Consider the following 25138-nt stretch of genomic DNA (forward strand, 5'->3'; position numbering starts at 1 on the left):
AGGGCCATTTCATTGCCACGTTACAAGTATTTATGCATTCATAACCAGGCCTTTAAAAAAGTTTATTTTGAAATAAATTAAATTAGTTTAATATAAACTATAAATGTAATATAATTATTTCGGATGAGGTGGTATTCCCTCAACACCTCCTTCACATTCCCTTAACCTCACTCATTTTATAATAATTATCTTTGATTGTTTCACCACTCCTCTGTATCCCATCACATTTACTACTAAAACGTATTCCTCTGTATGTGGGTATTATGGCCACGGGCGGAGATCTTTGTGCAGAAAATGTAGGAGCGGTGGAAGTGGAGATTTCTTGGGTATAGGTTTGTGGAAAGCATTTTGGAGAATGTAAAGTATTACTGAAGTAATACTTTACATACTCCAAAATGCCTTTTTGTGAATCAGGCCCACGGTTTCATATATAAACGCACAAATAGACCCTGGTATTTAAATGAGAAATCCATGTTAAAAAGCATACCTTACCTACAAATTGCATCACACTTTCTGACACATTGAGAACATACTCCATTACATACAATAATTGTCTTAGTGCTCCCAATTCCAACACCTATAGCACGGCGAATAAATCACCCTCAAGTGTAATCACCATAGCTTCATATGCACAGGTTTTGTTTCATTTTATTTTTTGCTGTTTTTTTTTGGCGTCTGTCTTTAAGACAGCTTCAACTTTCTCATCAGCTTCAGAGGTCCGACCCAAAGACAGCTTAAGCTACCTCATATTTTCCCCAAAAATAATTATAGAAATACATACAGACATGCCTATATCTTCAGTGTGAGAGACAGCATTTTGTGTACCTCTGCATAAAGAAAATAGTCTCCCTGTGTCAAGGCTGATGGGCCAATTTCTGCTTTCAGTACATTTATTATTTTTTGTGATGTGTTATTGTTTTACTTTTTATTTGCAAATGTATGCAAGTCACAAACTGTCATTTTTACTTTGTCTTACCTTTAAATTAAAAAAAAAAAAAAAGCCTTGGCCATAGGCCAGATATACTGCCTTTGTTAATACTTGTTTCCCCATGGCAAGGTTTTTAAATGATGAAAACCTGTTATGTGTTCAAAGATAATGCACTTTGTATACATTTTTGTGTTTCAATACCAAATCCACAAGTTTGTTAAACATAATAGCACTAGGCCCCTCCTCGTTAACCATTCGTAAAGCAATATCTTTACAATACAGTCTGCAGAGAACAATGAAAAACATGCAAAGTTAGAGCAGCCCTCCTAGAGACATGAAATTATCCATGAAAGAGATGCAAGCATCGCAACACGCCAGGTATGTAGGACCAGGACATGGGACCCAGGCTCTTTGCCTGCTGACAACCATCAATAAACTAAATGTCTGTGCTTGAGAAACAAATGAATGCTGCTGCTGAATGGAAGGGGTTTTGTTGTTAGCAGAAACATGCTTTACATTTTAGATTAAACTTCAACATAAATTTTAACTACAAAAAAGTAAATCTTCAAAATCCTTTGGGTAGTCTTAAGACCTGACACACAACTGATCAAGTCAATGCCCTAACAGACCTCAGTGAAACAAGCTAATAGCTTAAGAGTACTGACCCAAAACCTCTATAATTACATTTTCTTTTATTGTAATTCATATCTTATGTGTCTTGTGTAGTGAGGCAAGGAGTAAGCAGAAAGCAGGTTGTCCCACCAGACTTAAAAGAGCAGTTGTGACAGTACCAGAGAAAAGTTCTATCAATAAAGTTTACTCTTTCACATCACCATGCAGCACTCACTGCTACTCCATGATTAGAACTAATTTTACTCCGCTGTTTATACATACGTTGTTTGTCGAATGTGGATAAGCCAATTAATGTGTGTGATTTTGCACAGAAGTATTAGGTGTCCACATGAGGTACTCACAATGAACCTGAAAAGAGGGTGCCATTGACCCACAACCATACGCCATCTCTTCTCCGTAGTCCAATCCAAGAATTGTCAATTGTTTTGTAACGTCTTATTGTATCCTGCAATTAGAAAGAGGCAAATTAATATCACAACTAAGAGCAGGAGTTGAAGGTCTGAGATTAACCCTGGCACCCACCAATAAGAGTCTAAAGAAGATATTAGACCATGGAGACTTGTGAGCAGGTTCAGCAGTGGGAAATAATGTCACAAATGAATGACAACACAGCAGAACGTATGTTCAAATGAAAACCTTTAGGGTCCAGATAGTGATATGCTCGAAGCAGGTTGCTATGACCACATAAACTTTGGACCAAATCTTCCTGTGAAATGCACAGACTTAAAATACTTTTAGCTTGTTTAGATTATGTATGTGATTTTAAAATACCAAGAATGGTATACATTTTAACTGTTGGCTGTAGGTGTTTAAATGTGCGTTTGAGACCTGTAGATTGTGTTCTTTGCACAATCTGCAAGTGTGTCTGCCTTGCATCCTCATTTTAAATACCACAGTCAATTTATTTATTTATGTTTTGGAACTCTAAACGAGGTCCACATAATAAAAGAAGATAAGACATACAAAGATGAAGAAGGAATAAAATATCAAAATATACATGAATCATTAAACAACTGCCCGAAATGTAAATATAATAATAATATAATAAAATAATAATTATAATAATAATAATAATAACAATAACAATAACAAGAGCGGTTTGCTCAATTGATCTCACACAATTGTGCCCAGAACCTCTGATTAGATCTCCAATATCTTCCTTCGACCAACCGAAAAGAACCATTTGCATCTTAAAACAAATGTAAAAATTATTTTAAAAAATTAAACGCTCTATAACAAAACAATTCATTTGGAGGGAAGTACAAGGCTTAGAGAAACTCTGGAGCCGACATCAGAGAGAACTGAAAACAGATGGTTTTCAGCCATTTACGCCGATAGTGGGTAAGGGAAGAACAAACAAATAGAACATGATTTAGGTCTTGAGTTTCAGCAGACCAGAAGTTGCACTCTTTAGTTGAACCATACCATTTTGCCAACAATACATTTAAAAGGTAACAATCCCAATCAAAGAAGCAACCAAAACAGCCTCACCCCATGCTGTAAGTTCCAGTTTACGTAAGGTTGTGCTTTTTTTGCTATTAAAATCGAAAACGTTCTCCTTTTTGCACAGCTCTCTAGGTCCAATCGATGACTTAAGGACCAAGTTTCCTGTTTTAGGCCACGGTTTTAATTACGGGGAAGGAATAGCCAAGACCTGCTTGAAATCTACTTCGAGCATTTCTAGGGCGTATGTAACATTCTTAGCGAAGGTATACCTAAAGGTATTATTTTCTGCAAAGATTTATTTTTGCAGTAAGGCCCTCAGAGTATTATCCTCTGCTGTCATGAGAGAAGCAACCCAACGGATGACCCCGACTATACCCTGGGCAAACACACTTCTTAAGCCCAATCCCAACCTTACGGCAGCCACCGAAACAGCTGTATTTACAGATAAAAGCTTTCTGAGGATCTTACCCTCCTGAAGATTCAGAAACCTCCATTTGGAGGAATCTACGAATTCCAAACCATAGAGAAGAGAAGCGAGAATCTTAGCTTGGTAAACTTCTAGGAGATTGTTGAAATGTCATCTTTCCGTGACCATATATAACGCCCCCAATCCTCTTGCTTGAGCATCAGCTTTGGATTTATTAGAGGTGATATGGGCTATGTCACTAAGATTCCCACATACAGTTTTCCCTAAAATGGTGTAGGAATTTACGATTTCCAGTTTTTGGTTACCTAGTGCCCAATGGAAATTAGAAAATTTTGCTCTCTTGTTGCCATGGAAGCGCAAATTCTTGCTATTTGAAACATTAATCCTTTAAATGTGTGACAAAGATTGAAGACTGTTCTGTAGGCCGTTTGGGGTTAGATCAAAAATAATATCATCATCTGCATTCAGTAAACCCCAGACTGGGCGTCTGCCTAATTGAGGGGGAAAACCCCGACTTTGAGATAGAAGGGAGGGCAAATCCAAGATGTATAAAGAAAAGAGCAAGGGAGCCAAAAGACAATCCTGCTTTAATCCATTCAGATAAGCCTCTATCTGCCCCCAAGAGGATTCTGCGCCAGGTTGAGGAGTGGAGAGCAATAAATAGCTCAAGAAGGGTGGGAGGAATACCCAGAGTGGTCAGTTTTCCCCATAAGAGAGCTCTATCCACTTTATCGAACGCTGTTGAGAAATCAATAAAAGCGGCGTAAACAGCTCCACATCTTAATTTCACATATTTTTCTGTGATGATTTGCAGCATTGCAATATTGTCTTTTGTGCCATGATTGCACCTGAACCCCGCTTGCTCCAAAGGGATATTATTATTCTCCTCTGCCCAATCAGTGAGTCTCGAAAGCACACATTTTGCAAAGATTTTTCCAGCTTCATCTAGAAGGGCGATCTGCCGATTATTAGCTGTACAATTGCAGTCGCCCTTCTTAAATAGAGGTATAATAATGCTACCAGTCCATGAGGGAGGGATACATCGAGAAATAAAGCACCTACGAAAAACCACATATAGGATCTTACTCCAGGGACCGATATCTTGTTTTACTACAGAAATGGGCACATTATCAGGGCTCATTGCAGCAGCGAAACGCATAGAGTAAATAGTTTGTCCTATCTCTTTTACTGACGGGAAGGAGGTGGGATACGGTTCCTTACTTTCAAGGGGCTGCAAAAATACCACCCCATTTGAGGCATAGAGGAAGGCAATGAATTCGGACCACCTGGCAGTAGATATGGCGATGGGAGAAGATCGGATTTTAGTTCCACACCCCTCCTCAATCAGGGCCCAGAAACATCTAGCTTGACACTTTACTGATGCTTCTGTAAGAAGAATCCAAAGTTTATTACAGGCATTTCTCGCTATGCGTAGCTCATACACTTCCTTCTCCTTTTTAGAAGAGCCACCCTGGCTTTCTTTTGGAAGAATAGTCTTGATACTGAGCCCTAACCAAGATGTTTATTTTCCTATTTAAAAGAGAGAAGAGGATGTGAGATAATCCTCTGGGTACTTTTGGGGATGTTCGGGGGAGAGTTAATTAGCAACTGAGACATAAATTTCATAAAATTGTTCAGTTCATTCCCCTACCAGATATCCAAGACTGCAACCACAGAATCCAACGACTCCCTAACACCTAGTAATCTTCTAGGATCCCAGTGGGTCCTTCCTTTCTTTTATCAAAGACTGAGATTAACCCATCCAACTCCTGAGCCCCGGACATTAACAGATTCAAATCTAATGAAAAGGAGATAGGGTTATGATCACTGACCAAAGTGTTCATAACTTTTAAATCAACTAACAAGGAGAAAGTGCTATACCCCAATATCACATAATCTAAGATTGCCTTTCCCCCTGGAGCAAGGTGGGTAGAAGAGGCAGGGGAGTCAGAAGGAGATCTGCCATTTGAGATAATGCAGTCGCTTTCCATGAGGAGATTGAGCAAGAGGTTCCCTCTTATTTGTTCTAATCGAGGAAGGGAAGAGGCAAGCTGGAATTTGCAGGGCTGTCTCTCTCTCAACCTCGCAGACTTGCGAAACGGCATGGTTAGATATCTTACAGTTTAGGTCACCTACCAAAACTATAAACTGGGAAGAGAATCACTCTCCAATGCATTTTTTATGCGGGCAAAGACTTTTTGTATCAAAACTACGTGATGCGAATCAGGAGGGATGTAAGCGTTTATCATTAACAAAGAGGTAAAACCTATTTTGTTTTGCAACTGGAGAGATAGAGCCATAAAAAAGGTTACTGGGGTCCTTAAAGCATTCAAAATTCCACTTAAGTCTAGTTGACAGCAGACAAGCCACACCTCCCTTGGCTTGCCCCCTCCTTCATGGGGTAGCCTTGCAATCAATAACATAATAATCATACCACAATAGATCTCCATTGGACAATGTCTCCTGAAGGCAAATCATATTGGATTTTAGGGAGCTAAGGGACAATAACTTTTCCTTCGCATATTTTATCCCTGCTATATTCAAGGAGATAATATTTAGGACTGCACTAGTTAAAGTAGCTGGATAGAGGTCTGGACCCCCAAGCCTGATATAAAACGCCCGGGAGCCAAATCCACCCATCCAGATCAGAGACGCCTTGGTCAGGAAGAGCCTGTATCTCCCGCACAAACACCTGTCTGTTGTTTCCAACTAATAAGACTTTAAGGGTCTGCATGTCCATCCTAGACCTAAACTTAAGATGGCCAGGCTGATTGTATAACTTAGATACTGGATAGCAGTCTGTGGGCCTATCTGAAAAAAAATCCTACCCATCTTATCACCCTCCCCAGTAAGGATAGAGCCAGGAAAAGGAACCACATCAATGCCCCGGCACTGCAGATAGTCAGCGTTTTGGAGGACCAAGTTCATCACATGCGTACAGTGAAATGAAATCCTTGATTTACAGCCTTCATCATAGTCTAATAATGAAACCAGAGCAATATCATCACTTTGAATTGGGTTCAGTGCGTTAGAGTCTGAAAAGCAATTTAACATAGTGGATCTTTTCAAAATTAGGTCAACATCGAAAAGGGGGATAAAATCTAAAGTGAGGGAGGCCCCATAGTGATCCCCTGCACTGGGAACCTCCATCCAAGGGGCATCCTTAATGTCTCCTGTAGGCCTCAAAGGCAAGAATATTGGAGCTGTTGGGTTCAGTGCATGAGACCACCCAAGAGCAAGGAGAGCGCCCTCCTGGGATCCAATCCATGCTCCATTGGAGATGACAAAGTTGGTAACTTTGGCCCTGGAGAGGGGCAAGTCTCCATAGTAGGTTGATCAATCGAATTTAAAGGCTCCAGACAAGCTTGTGAGGAATCACTTATCTGGAGAAAATGTACTTTTCTTCTGCTTTTTTTTACTGAACCTTCGGGTCGGCCTTTTATAGATGAACTCACTTTTAAGGGTCTTCCTCTTACATTTCTTGTTTTTCTTGTAATTTCCTTCCACTCTTATTGAAGGAGACTGCCTATCTGTGGAGCCCTTCTTGCGGTTAGATCGAAATTTGAAGATTGGAAATATTTCCTGGGCAGCAGGGTTAAGATTTCCCTCTTGCTTAGCAATATCTTTCGGTGAATCAAAGATACATTTGAGTAAGTCCACTGGACTATCCAGCGGGGACCTCTTATCAAGTGGTTGATTTCTGTGAGGTTTAGAGGTTTGAGTACTTGCCTCAGCTCTGGAGCACCTAGTAGGAGAGGTCTGTTCTTTTGTGGACAATAATGTCAATGATGCCACGGATCGGGCCTCTCAAGGGTCAAGCAGATGCCCATTTTTGTGGTCTTTAGTCAGCTCCTTCAGAATAGCTGTTGCTGATTCAAGGATACAGTCTGATCCATCTACGAATTTCTCCAGCAATTTTAGGATCTTCCAAGCTATTCAAGGAGGTGGAGAGCCTAACCTCCTGATCTTGGGGCTGACTAGGCAATACATTACTTGGATCATGGCCTAAGCTCGTGGAACGATGAGAATAGACAGAGTCATGTATAGAGGTACGACTATTGAACAGTTGTAGACCTATGGAACGGGGTGCAGGCAGAGGTCCCCCAGAAGGCGAAGAGTGGTCCTTTACCATACGCCCATATTTGTGGAGAACTTTAAGTCCAAATCGGACAGGGTAAAGTCATGAATGTCATTAACCGACAAATCTGTGGTCTTTAACTGAGCACCGGGCTCTTGAGGTGCTAATGTGAACTGCTCCAGCAGTGGAGAATTAGCAAATAAGAGGCGGTGGGAGGGGGAGGGGAGATGAGGATGCGATCCAGGCATCGTTAGGGCGTTCTGAGAAACCGGAGTATGCTCCTTGGTTACTGAAGGAGAGAACTAGGAAACTTTCTCCTCCCAGACCTCAGAGTCTCCCCCTGAACTGATCTCCACTTGGAAAACATCTTTTAAGGCTTTTTTGAGGAGGATTAATGTGACTCCAAACCCTCAGTCGGGTCAACAGGCATGTCGCTCTTCAACTCTACCGGGGAAAATTTACCTTTTTCCCAGAAGGAGAATAGTTGGCTCTGACCTTTTAGCTGAATAGCTGAGATGCCTTTCTTTCTAAGAGGGTTAGATCTAGTTTTTACACAGGACCTTCCAGGCAACAAACGTCCGGAATGTAGTTTCTTTAAGGTCATAGTTTCCTCCTTGGAGATCCTCCAAGGTCAAAGGTAAGGTAGAATGGGAAAATCAAGCGGGTGCGTCAACTCAGGCTTAAAGACAGGAAGGCCTGTAGAGAGTACGACTGACAGGTAGGGACCACTGCCTCAGCAAAATTATTGAGGGCCGCCTCACCCTCTGCCTCTCTACTGATGTATTCTGATTTTAAACAGCATAGGCGGGGGGCACGAGCATGCTCCAAAGTACTCTGCTGTAAAACCAAGCAATATTGTACTGCCGCCGTTGAGTGTTGTTAAACTGTGAGGTGATGAGTGGCAATGAGTGGGGCGACTATGAAGGTCAGATGGAGTTCTACTCCCGGATCCCCCTCTGCCCTCCTTTATATCAGCCAGCCACCCAGTCATCCTGCCGCATGGATTACAAAACAGCCTCAGCGAGACCCCCAGGGTTCAGCAAGATCCATGAGGGTCAGCAAGGGCAGCAAAGGCAGGACAAATCTGTGATGTGCTGGGGTTTTGGGGGCATGAGCACGCTCCACGAGGATTCCAAAACGTGCCTCAGGGAGCACTCAACTGTATCAATATGGCGGGCCTCAGGTCCAAGGCCAAAGCTGTGTCGCGCGTAGCGTCATCAGAGCCCTGGGGCTTAGAGTGGGACTCACTGCTCCGATGCACTCATCTTGGCTCGGCAGGCAGGCGGATCATTTTAAATAATAACTCCACTGTTCAGGGGTGGAAAGGTACTTAATGTAGGTTTATTCAATAAGCTCAAAAGTATATGATGTATTCTCTAGGTGTACTCAAATACCTCTAGAAGCAGTGTTGACCCTTGTGCAGTCCTTCGTCAATTGAGCCTCCCCAACTTGAGGCTGACAGACCCTCACACTCTAATACTGACATCACACAAGCATAAAGAGTGGCTTCAGAACACAAGTACACAAAACACTGGACACCAAATATGAAGGCCCACCACAAGTTTTCAAGGGGGTGTGGAATGCTATAAGTCTTTCCCTTCCTATTCTCGTTTCTGTGTTCATTTGGTGGTCATTGATGAGCAATGAGGTGGAGTCAAAATAACATAGATATGAGCTATGGAATTCAAGACTAGAAAGACTGAAGATAAAGAACATATTAGTGGTTGCACACCCTAAGATTTACAAGTTCACAAGGTTTACAATCACAAATATGTTTTTTTTTCACTCTACCACAGCTCTTTTAGGTGTCAAAAACACTATCTGTATCAAAAAAGGGATTAAGCAATCCTTTCTGAATCAAACATAGGAGAGGAAGTGAAAAAGTCTCCCTCCTATTTGTGATTCCTTTTGCCAAGTTACCAGTGAACAAATTGTCTCAATGTTTTTTGAAGATGTTTTTATCCTCACTGAATACTTGATAACGGTCATTTCCGATAGACATACACAATATCTTTTCAGTTTTTGAAAGCTCTGTTTAAGGCATTGGGGGTTGAACAAACTCTTTCTTCTGGGTATCACCACAGCCAAATAGGTGAAGAGAATAAACTGATCGAGGTTGCAGAAATGTATTCTATGCTCCTGTAACACAACTCAAAATAACTCTGCCTGCCGTTTTCCAATTGTGGACATTTCTTGTAATAATGCAGCTTTAAGTGCCACCAAGGTTTCACCTTTCGTTTGTGTGCAAGGAATTCATCCAGGAGTTTTTCCTTCTTGCACTGATGCTCTGGTATCAGCAGTCGATTATAAGAATTTTCAGAAGCATAGGCAACTTGATTCTGAAAGTTTACTTTGTTCCAAGTCAAGATGAAGGAATATGCAAATCAGGATAACGTTTTTCTCCTTTTGCTCTTGGGGAGATGTTTAGCAGCCATCTTCTATTTTTCCTTCTTATACACTGCCAGGTAAATTTAATTTTGGCATACCAGTTATAACTCATCAGCTCAATCTTCTTTTGTTTAGAGTTGCCTTGTGTTCTGAAGATTAATTTTGTCTTTCATTTATCCCAACCGATAGCATATGCTCTAGAGCCTTACTATTGGCTTGTGAGTGGAACCTCTACCCGTAATGGTACAAAGGTAACCAAGGTGTGAGTAAAAAAGAAATGTGTGAATTTCTGAGATTTCAAAGTTGTCTTAAGTTTCAAATGCAGTGGAAAGCTTATCTTTCTAGACAGTGCTCTTACGCAGGTGCTTCTTTAATTTATGCTCCGCTGTTAGTTGAAGTTGCCTTGTTCATGGAAGATTCATTAGGACTTTCATTTGTCCTAACTGAAGGTATTTGTTCCTTATTTTTATCGGGAGCCTTGATCTCATAAATCGGTAAGTGTTCCTCCTGGCTTTCTCTTCAACTGTCCTGACTCGGCCCACCTTCTGATCACACAGGGCTGTTTAGTCACCACCTTAAGCCTGCACATGGACAACAGACTTGTCCTCATGGAGAGCCCCTTCCTTGTGACATGGTAGTTGCCAAATTTGACAACTGAATGTGCAATGGACCGCACTTCATGTTTGCCATCTTCCTGGTCACACGGCGGTCACTGATTTAAGGGCATACAACGGCAAGGGACCGTACTTCACAGTGGCCCCGTTCCTAGTCATATGGAGGTCACCGACCCTGGAAGATTGGTAGACAGCACTGTTGCAAGGAATCTACTTGCCAAGATCTCCACTGGCCACACTTCCTGAAGGCACTTTCTTCCTCCTCACAGGGTCCACTGGTGTTAGTAGGCAGGCAGAAGCCTGGTGTTTCAGGTTCAAGACAAGTGGTCTTGGCCTCTCACCCAGCAGGGAGGCTGGCAGACCTTGGTCCCTAGTCCTGGTTCCAGCAGGTAGAAGTCTTGAAGATCTTCCTTCTCCTCGTGAACAGTGCTGTTGAACAACTTGGGGGTCTTGTGCTCCCATCTTTTGCAGTCCAAATCCAGACACAAATGTGATTTATCATGTAATCCTTTGAAATGTAGGTTGTGAATGCTGAATCCTTTGTAGTGTGTTCTCTTCTGCTACTCTTTGTCAAAATGACAGTGTAGTACAGCAGGAGTGGCTCCAATTGCGGGTGACCCACAACACAGGTCAAGGGAGTGACTGGGGATAACACCTGACTATCATCCTGCACGTAAATATGCCTCATAAAGGAGCAAAGACCTAGGCCTCACCCTCTATCAAGGTTCCCTAGTCCATAGTGCAAAATGTATCAGTCCCACGTTCTCCCTAACATTGAGACCAGGTTCCACTGGCCAGTAACTCTTCCTAGAATCAAAGAGATCTTTCATATACACAGAGGATACTCTGCTCTTCCTTCAGCGTGTACCCCACCCCAGGTCTCAGGAATGTCTGCAATACCCATTTCCTGCAGGGGGTTGCAGTCCTCACCTCTCCTAGTCTCCCCGGGCCCTGTGTTTTCAAAATGAAACCCAAGGACCTCCATGTTATGTAATGTACACAGGCACACATATCTCAGTATGCACATGCAAGTATCACGCAATGTCTGGCAATATCCGGTGCTACACACAATCTAAACAGACCAAGGGTGAGTATAGTACACAGCCACAGTGGGCACCACTGTAGAGAAAAGGCCTGTTCATTCTACTGATTCCTATGAAACACAAAAAGGTACAGTACCACCATCCTGCTCGAGTCACAAGCATAGTGTTTGGTGCATCCCTCCCAGTTTAACCAGACCGTATTACCATGACACAGGCCTAGGTCATGGTGCACATAAGTGAGTCGGCGTTTACCCATGACCCAAAATCATCACAAGGGGTCCAGATACCTATGGAGCTGGGGCACTCAGTGCAGGGATGCACGTCCGTCACCATGCAGGTGACGTTCCTATCAAAACATTCTTCAATTTCTGATCCACTGGAAAGATTATTATTCCAGACAGCATTCTTGGGCAGATGCTTTTTCAGTTCATGCTTCTCTGTAAGTCTGTCATTTCTTATTATGCCCAGAGCTTTAGGAGGAAGTAAACTGTGGCATGAGCTTACTGGAGATTGAAAGCATTCAGGAAAACGTAGTGCAAACCCGAGCAGTCAGGCAGCATCTTACAGTATGCAATGAGCTGTGTGGGTTTAAGTGTCCTCTCCACCTGGACAATACTGGTGTTTTGTACCTATGGTCACAAAGTGTGGTGTTTAGCAAGCTGCACAAGCATCTGACAACAAGGGTGGTAGCAGGACTAAGAAGTGTATCCCTGGTCAAAGGATGGTAATCTTGGGTTTATTCTTTTTCGTTCATGAAATGTGCTTGTACAAATCTTATAAACTGCTCTTTTGATGAGGGTGGCCCGTCAGAGAATTCTATCTGAGGTTCCAAATCTAAAATGAAATAGAGTCATTTCTGGTGATGTGAGTTCCAGTTTGAAATATTTGTTTAAATGCATTGATAAGTGATGGATGTCTCACAAGTCATTTGCTTCCTTGTTGTAATTTCTTCACCCCTTGCTACTATTTTTATCCCTGATGTTTGCTTCTTCTAGTTGGATCTTCTACTGGAGCTACTCATATACATCAGTGCTTGGTTCTTTCCTGAGAACATCCACACATTGCCTTTTAGCTTTAATCCTTCCCTCCTGTGGGTTATTGTTTGCATTCCGTAGGGCTGTAGGATGGTCATCATTACCCATTGATAGTATTTATCGAATTAACCTTTGATTCACTGCAACCTTTTCTCAATTGCACAATTATTACTCCCAAGAATCCTCCAAGTAATGCACCCTCCCCAATGGGGGGGGGGGGGGTCTCCCTAACAAAGGGCTAGGATGTTATCATAGGCTTTTAATAAACTTGGCCAAAATTGCTTTAATTTTTTCTAAGGCATTTACAAGTACATCCAGCAAGTCTTGTAAAATCTCATTAGTTTGTCTACACTTTCTAGAAGGCTCATTTTCAGGGGCATGATGCTCTCTAGTGGTCACACCTGCCACTTTCCTATGTATTAAAATGACGTTCTGAATCAAAACATTTCTCATAATTCTTTATACTTTACTCAACATCACCCTGACAATTTTATCCCTTTTTATGCTTTCTGAGTGCCATATTCTTACTTTCTTCTATACTCCGTTTCTGCCCCTCGGTTCTCCTGTCTCTACCAGCATCTCCTGTCCCAAGAGTTTTTTAATGTGGAGGCTGTAATAGGTTTATTGATACTCCTTAGGCTCTCCAATATTTTACAGTTCCCAAGTTGATAGCCCCCTTATGGACTCTTGCTGCTGAAGTCATCCAGTTTGGAATTTCTGTTAGCCCTTTTAATTTTTCACATTGAGAGTTTTATCTCTGAGCATTCCCTCTACCTCTGCTTTAGGCAGGAGTTGTAGTTTAGGTAAGTGAGTACATAAGGAATCGTAACATATATTCATATACACTTGTGAAATAAATGGCAGCAATGTGGTGAGGTACTGTGATATGACCAAAAGTTCTGCTTACCTCGAATCATTGTTTAGAACAATCAAAGAGATTTCACCAATATTTACCACTGAGTTTCATGATCATAAACTGCTAAGGTGTCTTAATGTTCATTCTGTATTTGGGAGTGTCTCATGTGTAATGGTGAACGTATTAGTAAATAGACTTTCCTTTGTACTACGCTCCTCATTAAGTGGTATCATTCCCATGGCACATAGAAAGTACTCCATATTTTTCTTTGGGTGTCAATGGAAAATATACTGCTTATAATTGATTGATTTTGTTGGCAATCAGGAGGGGCAGTTGTTTTTTTTAAGACGCGCTTTCCCATTACTGCATTTATAGTCTGTGCAGGAGGTCCACGTGAAACAACTGGACTCACATTTGTCCCTGCCGTTAGTAGTACATGCTGTCCAAGTCATCTACGTTGTCCCAAATTCTAGTATTGCAACTGCTGAGCACTACCATTCTGCATATTCTGGTGTGGTGTAAATCCTGCTAACATCGCCCAGGAAGACCCCTACATTTGCAAAATGGCCAGTACAACATTTTAACTGGTGCAAATTCTACTCATGCATAACATATTTCAATGGATAAGTTGAACTGGATAGAACAACCGGTTTTACATGTCCCTCTGTAACTGCGAACCCTTGTAAAGGTCAAATAATTATTCATTGAACCACACACATTAATCTTTTTTTGTACATCCCACTCTGACATTAGGATACGAATTGAGATTGTGATTAAAGGTTCAATCAAGTTTCAGTGATTTCCTCATTTATCAGTAAAGCTTAACAAGCCCTTCAAGAAAACAGGGAACTCCTCCTTAACCTAATGGAGTAATTTCCTCTCAATATTTCTAAGGCGTCTCAATATTGGAAGCCCTATTGTGTGTGGCCCCCAAGGGCACTCAGATTATTAAGTTACTATGTTGCCTGACAGGGTCTATCCTGACCACACCCTTTTGATTTTTCTTGGCCTTAAAGAAGTACAGTTATATCAACTTACAATTAAAAAGGGGGGAAATAGCAAGTTGTGCCCCGCAAATCTCCAGAGGGAGTTTGAATTAGAAATACAGCATTGCCTCTCAGAGAAATGTATTCAAGTGTGTTACCTTCACTGTTTCTCCCAAGACAACAAAAAACCCAATGTGTATTAGCATTTTATACGGTTTTATTAGAAAACATTCTAATAAAGTATACATTTAAAATTATTACTTTAGCTATTAAAAGATATGTGGTGATTAAGAATGAATATGTAGTAAATTATATATGAGTAGGCTACATATTACATTACTGCATCACATTTGAAGCAAACCTGAAAGCCTGATGCCTACAAAGTCAAATTCTGTTTAAGACACCTGAGTTTGTTCACAGTCAGTATCCTTCACTGAATAACAAGTTCCCTGGAAGTTGGAAGCTCCCAGAGAGAGATGAACATTGTTTTTTAGTGATTCCCCATTATGAGATGTTTCATAAGTGTAAACTCACTTGAATCTCATCCTATCGTATTACACATAATAATACAATAAGTTCTATACTAAACCACTAGGCATTGTATGAATAATTAAATATACACAATAAAATCACCTAAGTCATATAACACATTACCATACAATAAAAGAGAAAACGTGCACATAAAAAAAGGACCATAGATCCATAGGTGCTGGAAAAATTGTGGACACCTTTTCAGATAATGTAAAACCAATGACAGTAGAGTGTCACCAGCAGCCCATTAGCACAGGCGCCCAGGTGTCATTTTTGATTCCTTACCTTTTAAAGATATAATGAATGCTAAGGATCAATTTTTGAGAATGGGCTGAAAGATCATTAAAACATCAGAAGTTGCCTATACAACATAACACTAAACACAAACTCTAATCAGTCTTTAAAAGCTTCTGTATGCACTTATGGATTATAATGTACCAATTAAACAGAAAGATAATGATTCTTGGCGAGAAGAGATCATTGGAAATGTTGTCATGGAGAGCAGCAGGTGTGGAAATACATGTTTTGTATCGATATTTAACATTTAACAGGAGAGGCCACTTAAAGGATCTTAAATTGAAAGTATTTAAATCTATGCAGGCCTTATATGATTCGATAAATGATAAGGGTCTGTATTCAGCATAGTCTGGAGATTAAGAAAAAGGCGCAGGAATAGACAGGAAAACAAACCTTCTCTGTGCAAGCACACGAGGCTCAGAAACAAACTCTTTCCCATCCTTTAGCCAATCCTTTCTATAGCAAATTAGGAAAACATTTGTGTTTCAGTCTATCCAATATTGAAAATTGAAAAGAACCTGGCTGGGTTATAGCTTTCCCTCCTTCACCATTACCATCCTCTCCCCAAAGCCATCTGCAGTTGAGGCCAGGTTGTTGTGCTTGTACTGTGCCTTAGGCTAAGTTTATATCTCTGTTGTGTGACAGTCTTATGAAACTCCAAAAATAGAAGAAACCCAATTTTAGGAAACTCCATAATGATGAAATATCTTTCAGGTGAAAATCTATTGATTTCAATATGAAAGATAAGCCTGAACCTGGTTAAGATTTAACAAATCCTTGTACAATTCCTATGTTTTAGGCACTGTAAGAATAAATAATAAAAAATTAATATTAAAAATTTAAACAGGTATAGTAAAATAGTTGCCACTACAGTCTTTCATCTGTCTACATTAAATGGAAAAGAAGGAGCAGAAAACCATGGCAAAGAAGAAAAGCAACTCTAACTAGGGAAAATAGTGTGGGGTCTAGCAGAAAAATAAGAAAAAAGTGGTATAAGGGGCTCCCGTGCCCTTGTGAGCAAAGAGAAGGAGGAAGGAATGGTTGCTGTAGGTAATGTTCCCCAAAGATAATTAAGAGATTGGTAGAAAGGGGTGTCGGGCTTAAGTAGGGACCTTTTAATAGGCATAAGAAAGTAAGAATGAGAAACGAAATAAGGCGAAGTTTGAGTTGGGACATCCCAACCCCAGCTTTATAAAAGTTATAAAAAGAAAGCACAAAATAAAAAGCAGGAGTAGAGGAGGAAAACCAAAATTCTTTTTCACCAAGTAGAGAAATCACCAGGTTGGTTTTCACACATTGGTGAATGCCATCGGTGTAAAAATATATATATATATATATATTGTCAAAAGCAGTTTGAAGAAAGGAGTTCCCTTGAACCTGAATACAAATAGAACTGAGTATTTTCCTATTTCATTAGAATTGTTCCTCTACCCCCTTTTGAAAAGACCAGTTATTGATTAAATCAGCCATCATTAACTGTCCCTATACTGAACTTTTGAATAATCCTTTAATCAACTCTACAGAAATGTATATTTCAGCAAAATATGGATTTCCTTAAACATCAACTCAACCCCCATGAGATACAGACTACAGAAGTAAGATTGCCTCACTACTTCTTACCAGTGTGTGTTGATCCAGGATAATGGCCAGTGTGCCATCATGGGATGCGCAGAACTCTTGACTTTTGTTCCAGTTGTTCTTTTCGTTTGAAAAGAAGTAACATGCTCCATTAGTCCAAATCCAGTCCTTAGGACAAGGGGGAAGTGACGCACCTGGTGAAAGATGGGTATTCAGACAGCTCAATACCTTTCTACTATATCCCACATTTTTAAACAACATCCTATACTGCAGGCTTGGATGAACACCTGTTTGTACATCTGAAGTGGAGTTTGGAGCAAGCTCTTTCCGGACCTTAGAAATGGCATATTGTGAGAATTAAGGTACAATAGTTAGAAAACACATTTCAGAACAGTAGTGTAAATTGTGAACACATACTAACTGCTCATAATTTTAAACAATAAAAGCTGCTCCAACTGGAAGATACAAGCTATCCTAGAAAGCAAACTAACCAAATTATGCAGCCACAATGTTTTTTGAATTTATTGTGATTTATATTTTGTGGTCCATTCTTACCACGCAGGGTGTACAATATATATTTCCAATATATCAGCTTCTTTTTTGCATTTGAAATCCTCCTTAACAAATATTTTCAAGAGAAACATCTAAATGTTATTGCTCTCTTCCCAGATGCTGTTCCTTCACATTCCCACCCCACACGCCTGTCTGCCATTCTTTTATATTGATGTATCTTCTACCAACCCACATGGTCTCCTTCCATGTCTGATGCTACCCATGCCTGATCTTCTCTGCAAGACAGACTTCCCTGTCCCAGAGCTGGTGTAGTTATAGACAGTCACCCATAACCTTAAGGTTCATGAACATCTGTCCTTTACATGTGTCTCGGAAGTAACCGCTGCTTCCTGTGTACCAATGTGCTACATGTGTCCCATCATTATATTATATCCACTCCCCTCACCATCACTAGTTTGTCTAACATATTGTGATACACTTACACAAGGGTCACATCAACCATCGGTGGCCATTTTTCCTGTAATAGAAAACCCATTCAAGAAGGCCATGGATGCATGCAGATGTGTTGTGATGTACTGATGCCCATTTTTGCATTAGCTAATGCACAAAGCATTAGCTAAGGCAATAGCTTGGCGTTTTACAGCCAAGACCTATAGGCTTTGCCAATGCTTGTTTTGCATATCTGATAATATTCTAAACACACAGCAGGAACAGAAGAAGTAATAAAGGTAGGGGGTAAAGTCCAACAATGACAAAGAGAACAGAACAAGGGTACCAAAGGTGGAGGCTCAGAGCAAGGAAGGGACTATCAAAGGGAGTTTGCCAGAATCTGTTTCCACAAAATATTATTTTCAGCAAGATCACAAATAAAAAAAATAAAAAAAAACACACTACACATAACCCACGTCATGCTGATGTCTCTGCAAATACTCTGATAAAATACACTCCAAACTCCTAAGTGCATGTACACAGTCCTGTTAAAGTACTCCTGACTTGAGACTCATGAGATACACAGTCTTGACTCTTCACACTCTATCGAGATGCACACTCCCGATTCCTGATATGCATACTAACTAAACACACACACATGCCTGACTGTGTATCCTGGTGAGATAAGATGTGTACTCATCTGACACACCCTACAACCTTCTAATCTATACACACTTGATATTATACATACATACATCCACCCACCACACTGATAAAACACAATCAAGACTCAATGCTGGCTACGCACCTTGTTGAAAAGTGCATGTCCCTGCAATTCAGTGCCTGGCTCTAACACCAAATGTGGTGTTCATGGTCTCCGCCTTGATGTGAGATGCATTTACCAATGCCATAAATGATCTTACAAGTCAGATTAGATATCACATTATCATTAACAATAACAATGAGATGATTATGAATATAGTATTTTTCAATGCTTTCAACATGTGGTATTACTTCATAACATTGCATTTTTAGGTGTTGTTACTTATTGGTAAAAATACTGTGAAGTCTTAAGCATTTCATCTGATGTGCAAGTTATTGTTTGTATGGCTATTGTGTGCGGTACTGAATGGGAGGTAACTATAACTGGTGGATTTCAGAGACTTTTAGGTTATGTTTCATAACCCTAAATTTACTTTAACTGTGCTTTTAAGTGAATTAAAAACTTTTTTTTTTTTTTAAATGTGTTTAAGATTTAGGACCAACCCTAAAATAACTTCACTTTACATTTATTTTACTCCTTCAATGCATTATTTTGTTATGATATACTACATTTAACTTCTATGAAGGTATTCTCTATCCCACTGCACACTGCACTCATGTCACAACTTGTTCTTTGTGTCATGCATTCCCTCTGTATATTAGGAGCTAAGTAATAATTTACTTTGTCAACAAACTTCTGTATTCTAATATCCCAATTTTCTGCACCGTTTAGTGGTAGTAAGAGTTTGTTTACCTATCTCAGTGACATATTTACCATAGGAATCAGCCTGAGACAACAGTGGAACTCGTATGTATGGCTATTTTGTAAGTGATTCCAGATCCAATGTTGGAGAAAATTTAATTTTGTGAAAGTCAGCAACAATACTGTGCTTAATGTTTTTTCAAGATTTTAAGGGTGTTCACCATACTTACTTAATCGGAGGTCCTGGAGGCAACTCACTAGGCAGAAAACAGAAAAAGAAAACAAAAAGGTTAGATTTGTTTTTTCAAACAATGCTTTCATTGATACAATGTGATTACAAAGCCTCATGATCAATGCATTAAGAGCAAAGAAGCTTTGGGCATAGTTTGCTGACTTCAAAAGACAGCTTCTATTAGTAGATGTTCAGCACACTCTGGAACACCAGACATAACTCAATCTCAAACCAAAAACGACCCATACATAAGCTCATCACACAATAAAACAACCCTGCCTCCAGGACTCCTGGCTTCCCAGTGCACTACAACTATTCCTGGACACGGTGGGCTCCCTCGCCTCACGATACCCAGAGAAGGTATTATGGATTTTCAGAATCATTCAGTCAGGGCTGAATTAATTAAAGCACCCTACGGGGGGGGGGGGGAGCGAATACAGGAGGCTCTGTGACGTTTCAAATTTTACAAGAGTGCTACTGGTGGCTATTAATTTAAAAAGAATACTCACAGTATGTACTACAGTGAAGATCAGCTAAAGCATGAACCCTTTAACCATAGTGAAAACACTACCAGCTCCTTTCATGAAAACAATACAGCCTTTCCAAATAATGTATCTCGATTGCATTGGCCCATTCAAACTCATAAATAAATACAAATACATATTAGTAGCCAAATATTCATACAGTCATTTTATAAAGATAAGGCACAGCGCCAGGACAGTTAGTTATAATAAGGTTATAAAAGTTTATGGGTTCTTCCGAGGCTCATTTTTCAAAGGGCTTCCAATTACCAAGGGCATCACAAAGGCAATCACACAAACTGGCCGAGGGACTATAGGAGGCATAAGGCATCAAGTCAAACTATTTAAATGGAATGTGAACAGGCTCCTGGAAAGAGTCAAAAGGGGGCAGTACTTAATGCAGACATAAGATATGGCCCAGATGTTCCCTTTTTACGAGCGATGCATTCAATCAGCACCAATTGTAAGTCCTCAGTAGCTATGGATTTGCAACTATGGACCCCCCTACATATTCACAAGGGGAAGCCATTTTAACAAAAAACAACTTCTGTATCATAGGTCCTAAATTATGGCATGATAGGTTGGGGGAGATATATATTGGTTCAGGGACCTTCACAGATACTGTAATTATGCTCCTAAATGTTTACCTACTCCTGTAAGTATTTTGCTCCACATACTAAGGCAACTACTACTGGAAACGTCACTCAGATGCACAGTGGTGTGATCTTTGACTAAACACAATTCTATGACTACCCCAGCAGAGGGCTAGGCCCCTGGTGTGAAATACAAGTCGCACCTAAAAGGTTCAGGTATTCAGGAACGTTTATCACCACCACAATTATGGCTGTGTGGCCAGGCTGTAAACCACCAATGTTGAACACACACTGAAAACAGATCTCCATCACAGGAACCCTCTGCTATTGACTCTGAAGGAGAGAGTTGCCTGCTGAAAATGGTCATAATGCCCACAAAGTATGTATCCTGCACAATTTACTCTACATGTAATAAGGACCATTTTTTCAATTAATAATATTGTTGCTGAGGGCCTTTATTTCGAAACATTGAACATCTAGAGTGACAATGGCAAAATTCTATAAATCAACATCTAGCAGTGAGTTGGCCATGGCTGATGTCCTGTAGGGGCATGATACAGACCTAACATACTGTAGCAAAATATGGGCAATGGGGAAACCTACTGCACTTCACCTCCTATATGGTGGACACCTGCTGCCAGGCATCCCCTAGCCACAAAAGCAGTGCTTCGAATATGGAATGACATTCTGAGGTTGATCTGAAAAGTTCATAATGGAGACTCTACTCTCTCATACAGTATCACAGGGAAAACCCAATAAAATGTATTCCACAGCAGTTTAGGAAAATAAATAATTATCTGAATAAAATAAGAACAAAATGACAAAAATCCAATATGCGCAAATCAAGATATCACTTTTTAAAGGCTTAAATGAGTCTCAATCCTTAAGAATCAATGGTTGTGCCCCTTTTAATGCACAGTACGTGGGATGCATGAAAAATAATGATGCAGGCGGGCAGCAGAGGAGGAGATGGATTGAAAAATAAAGCGATGCGTAGGTTTTTCCAGTGCGGCAAAGGAGAGGCTTGGTTTCTTTCCATGCTGCAAGGCGATGGTTCAGCTTCCAGGAGTACAGCCTTGGTTTCTCACTACAATGCTGGGATATTTTGATGCCCAGGAATAATGCGTGGAAAACCAAGAATGCGTTGAGCAGAAACAACAGGTGCTGCGTTGATCTGCCAAGCAATGCCATGATTTTTCAGCCACAAAGCAGGCACTCCATTGATCCAGCAGGCATTGCGTCAAATTTTTCAGAAGTTGTGTCCATTTACAGATGCCCTGGATTTTCTTCTCTTTTGTTAAGTCTTTAATAGCCCAGATACCTCAGAACAGGAGGCAAGCTCAATCCAAGCCCTTTGAGAGCACTTGGGGAGGAAGCCAGAGTCCTTCCAGCAGAGTCAACAGAGCAAGCAGCAGGCCAGCAGTCCTTCTAGCAAAGCAGTCCAGATGAGCCCTTTGGGCAGCCAGGCAGTCCCTCTGACAGAATCCAGTTGTAGGTCCATAAATGTCAGGTCCGGTGGGCTAAGACACCCAGTATATATACACAAAAGACCTTTGAAGTGGAGGAAACTTCAAAGAGTGGTTTTGAGGTGCGTAAGTTCCCATTTCAACCCAGACCTGTCTGCCAGGAGTCATGGAGGGGATTATTAGTCATTTGTCTGAGGGCAGGCCACTGGCCTTTGAAGTGTAAGAAAGAGCTCCTCTACCCTTCCTGCCCAGGGAAACCCATCTGTATGCAGATGAATTCAGGTGCACCTGAGTATCCTGTGTTTATGGCTGTCTGGAATGCACAAGGGGAGCTGTCAACCAGAACAGACCATACGTGGTTTGAATACAGGCTGTAAGGCATAGATGACAGTAAGTGCAGGGAAATGCCTACTTTCTAAAAGTGGCATTTCTGAAATAGTAATATAATTACCAACTTCATCAGAAAGTAGGATTTCTTACGACCATTCCATCCATACTAAATATGGCACATCCATTTCACTCAGATCAGAAATTACCACGTAAAACCATACAAGGGAATATCTAATGCTGGCCTGTGAGAAGAGCAGGCTTCACAGTCATGAAAAGAGACTTGGGGGGGGGGGGTCACTTCCCTGACATGTAAAACCTATAAGTACATATCCTGCCCTTTACTTACATAGCACTCTGTCCTATTGGTTACCTAGGGTCTACCTTATGGGTGACTTATATGGAAGAAAAGGGGAATTTAAGGTTTGGCAAGTAGTTTTACATGCCAAGTCAAAGTGGCAGTGAAACTGTCAACATACTCCTAGCAATGGCAGACCTGAGGCATGCTTAAGGGGGCTACTTATGTGGGTGGCACAATCAATACTGCAGGCCACCTAGCAGCATTTAATTTACAGGCCCCGGGCATATGTAGCACACTTTAATAGGGACTTATAAGTAAATCAGATATGCAAATTGGGGATGAACCAATGTTACCATGTTTAAGGGAGAGAGCATATGCACTTTAGCACTGGTTAGCAGTGGTTAAGTGTGCAGAGTCCTAAAACCAGCACAAACAAGACCGCCCTATACCATGCTCTGAAGAGTCTTTCTTCACTATGAACTTCTTGGAGTAATCAGGGGCCCTGAGCACGGGTGCTGTGCACATGGCTTTCTGACAAGACTTTGTCCAGATCATCAACCTAGGCTGCTTCTTGGAAGTCAGCTCAGTTAAGGGGGCCGCCATGATGCCATAACACTTAATGAATCTGCTGTAGTAACCAGTGAGGCCTAGTGCACTTTTCTAGGGACTAACAGATAAATGAATTGTGCCAATTGGGGTTGAGCCAAGGTTACCATGTTTAGGGGAGAGAGCACAGGCACTTTAGCACTGGTCAGCAGTGGTGAAGTATGCAGAGTCCTAAAACCAGTAAAAATGAGATGATAAGAATGGAGGGAGGCAGGCAAAAAGATGGGGGAAGACCGCCCTTAGGCTGTCAGGTCTAACAAATTTTCAAGGGTTCAGAGGGATATGGGCATTATATAAATCAACTTATATCCGTTTTTAATGTCTGTGTAGTTTGCTCACGCCTCCTTACAGGCTTGCTTCTCATATGCCACATCCAGTGTAATTATACGAACTGTAGTTGTAATATAAAGAAGTGCACCAGAGTACAAATAATAAATACATTTGTAAATGTGTGGATCTATAGTTTGAAAATGGGATATGGTTAAGATAGTTCCCTTCTGGTTTGTTAGCTATACAACTAGCAAGACAAAGGAACCACACACGTTTTGCATGTTAATCATATCCATGCCTTTAAAAAAAATATTAGAATGATACAGTGAGCTAGCTAAAGGGACACCCTAAAAATAAATTCTGAAAGAAAAGTAGAGGTGTAGTTGAGAGGTCGCTAAGAAGAGGCTCAGGTGAGTGAAGACAAAAAGAATTGCACCATTGGTTGAGATTACTCTAAGCCAGAGGTCTTTAAACTATGGGCAGGATCTTTTAGAGAGGACTTAATTGATCTTGAATGGTTTAGGAGCATTTTTTATGCCCCTAGAGTACAGAGACAAACATCATGTGGAAAACAGGGCTGTGTTTTAGTGAAAACAGACAGTAGTGGTTGGCAGCTCTCAAATGGGCCATCAATAATGTATTTTGTCACTCGTCTCGTATATTTCTGATAAAGGATCACACTGCAGATACTTTCAAACTTTTAGGGATGTTGGCAATCATGCAACTACATTTCTAAAAAAGGGATCACTGAACATAACTACATTTGACTTGATAAGTATTTTCTGGATGGCCAATTTTTTATAGAATCATTTTGACAATATGTTTGTAATTCTGAGGTCCCTGATGACTTTTTTCTATGGGGCGTGGCATGGCATTAAAAAGTAGGAAAAGCATTCTTCTATGTAGTAGCGAATACTGGATGATTACAGGATTGTGGTTAAAAAGCTTACCTGTAAGGCACACATGGACAACGGAAATCACAAGCAATGCACAAAGAAGTGTGATCAGTGCTGTAAATGGAGAAAAAGAAAATTTGGTGAATTCTGCAGTTCAAGAAAAAAATATTTTCATTTCTGCAATATGTTAATATTTTGACATCACTAAATAGACACCACAGGCTCGGATATTAACAGCTGCACTGGTGAAAGCTCATACAGATAAGTCAGAATTTGTTATCAAGTCCAAGCATAAGATGCAGACAGCACAACCGGAAAACAGGGAGTAGACCATGCCTCTGTTTTTGGGCTGGCATTAACTTGGAAAAATTCTGAGTTACAAGTATGAGCTTTAGGCATTATACACACATAATTAGCATTGCCAAAGTGGATACGTTTTGTCTTAATAATGTGAGTGCCAAGTCATTGTCTTTGCCATTGCTTGTTTAGCATCATTTTCAAACAAATAGAGAAAAAAACCTTTTCAAACTACTGGAGAAACAGCAAACACATTATAAGGGAGCTAAAATCTGTACATTAAATCCAAAATGTTCAGTCTTTAAAAATTACTATTTACTGTTAAAATACGTTTCACGCAAAGCTCTGAACAGAATTAAACATAATTGTCAGAGTTTAAAGAA

The 25138-nt window shown here is 40.5% G+C and overlaps 1 protein-coding gene across 2 annotated transcripts in view; it reads right to left on the bottom strand.

The window, feature by feature from the left end:
- The window catches only part of LOC138247151 (C-type lectin domain family 2 member B-like), a 77671-nt gene that overhangs the window by 36106 nt on the left and 16427 nt on the right, over nt 1-25138 (bottom strand). For both annotated transcript variants that reach the window (XM_069201893.1, XM_069201892.1), the window contains exons 2-5: nt 24513-24572; nt 19477-19503; nt 16882-17033; nt 1903-2006 (exon numbers count right to left, since the gene is read on the bottom strand). In XM_069201893.1, coding sequence (XP_069057994.1) covers nt 1903-2006; nt 16882-17033; nt 19477-19503; nt 24513-24572 — 343 coding nt within the window. The remainder of the gene's footprint in view (nt 1-1902; nt 2007-16881; nt 17034-19476; nt 19504-24512; nt 24573-25138) is intronic.

Source organism: Pleurodeles waltl, chromosome 7 (genome assembly GCF_031143425.1).
Source record: "Pleurodeles waltl isolate 20211129_DDA chromosome 7, aPleWal1.hap1.20221129, whole genome shotgun sequence".
Taxonomy (NCBI): Eukaryota; Metazoa; Chordata; class Amphibia; order Caudata; family Salamandridae; genus Pleurodeles; species Pleurodeles waltl.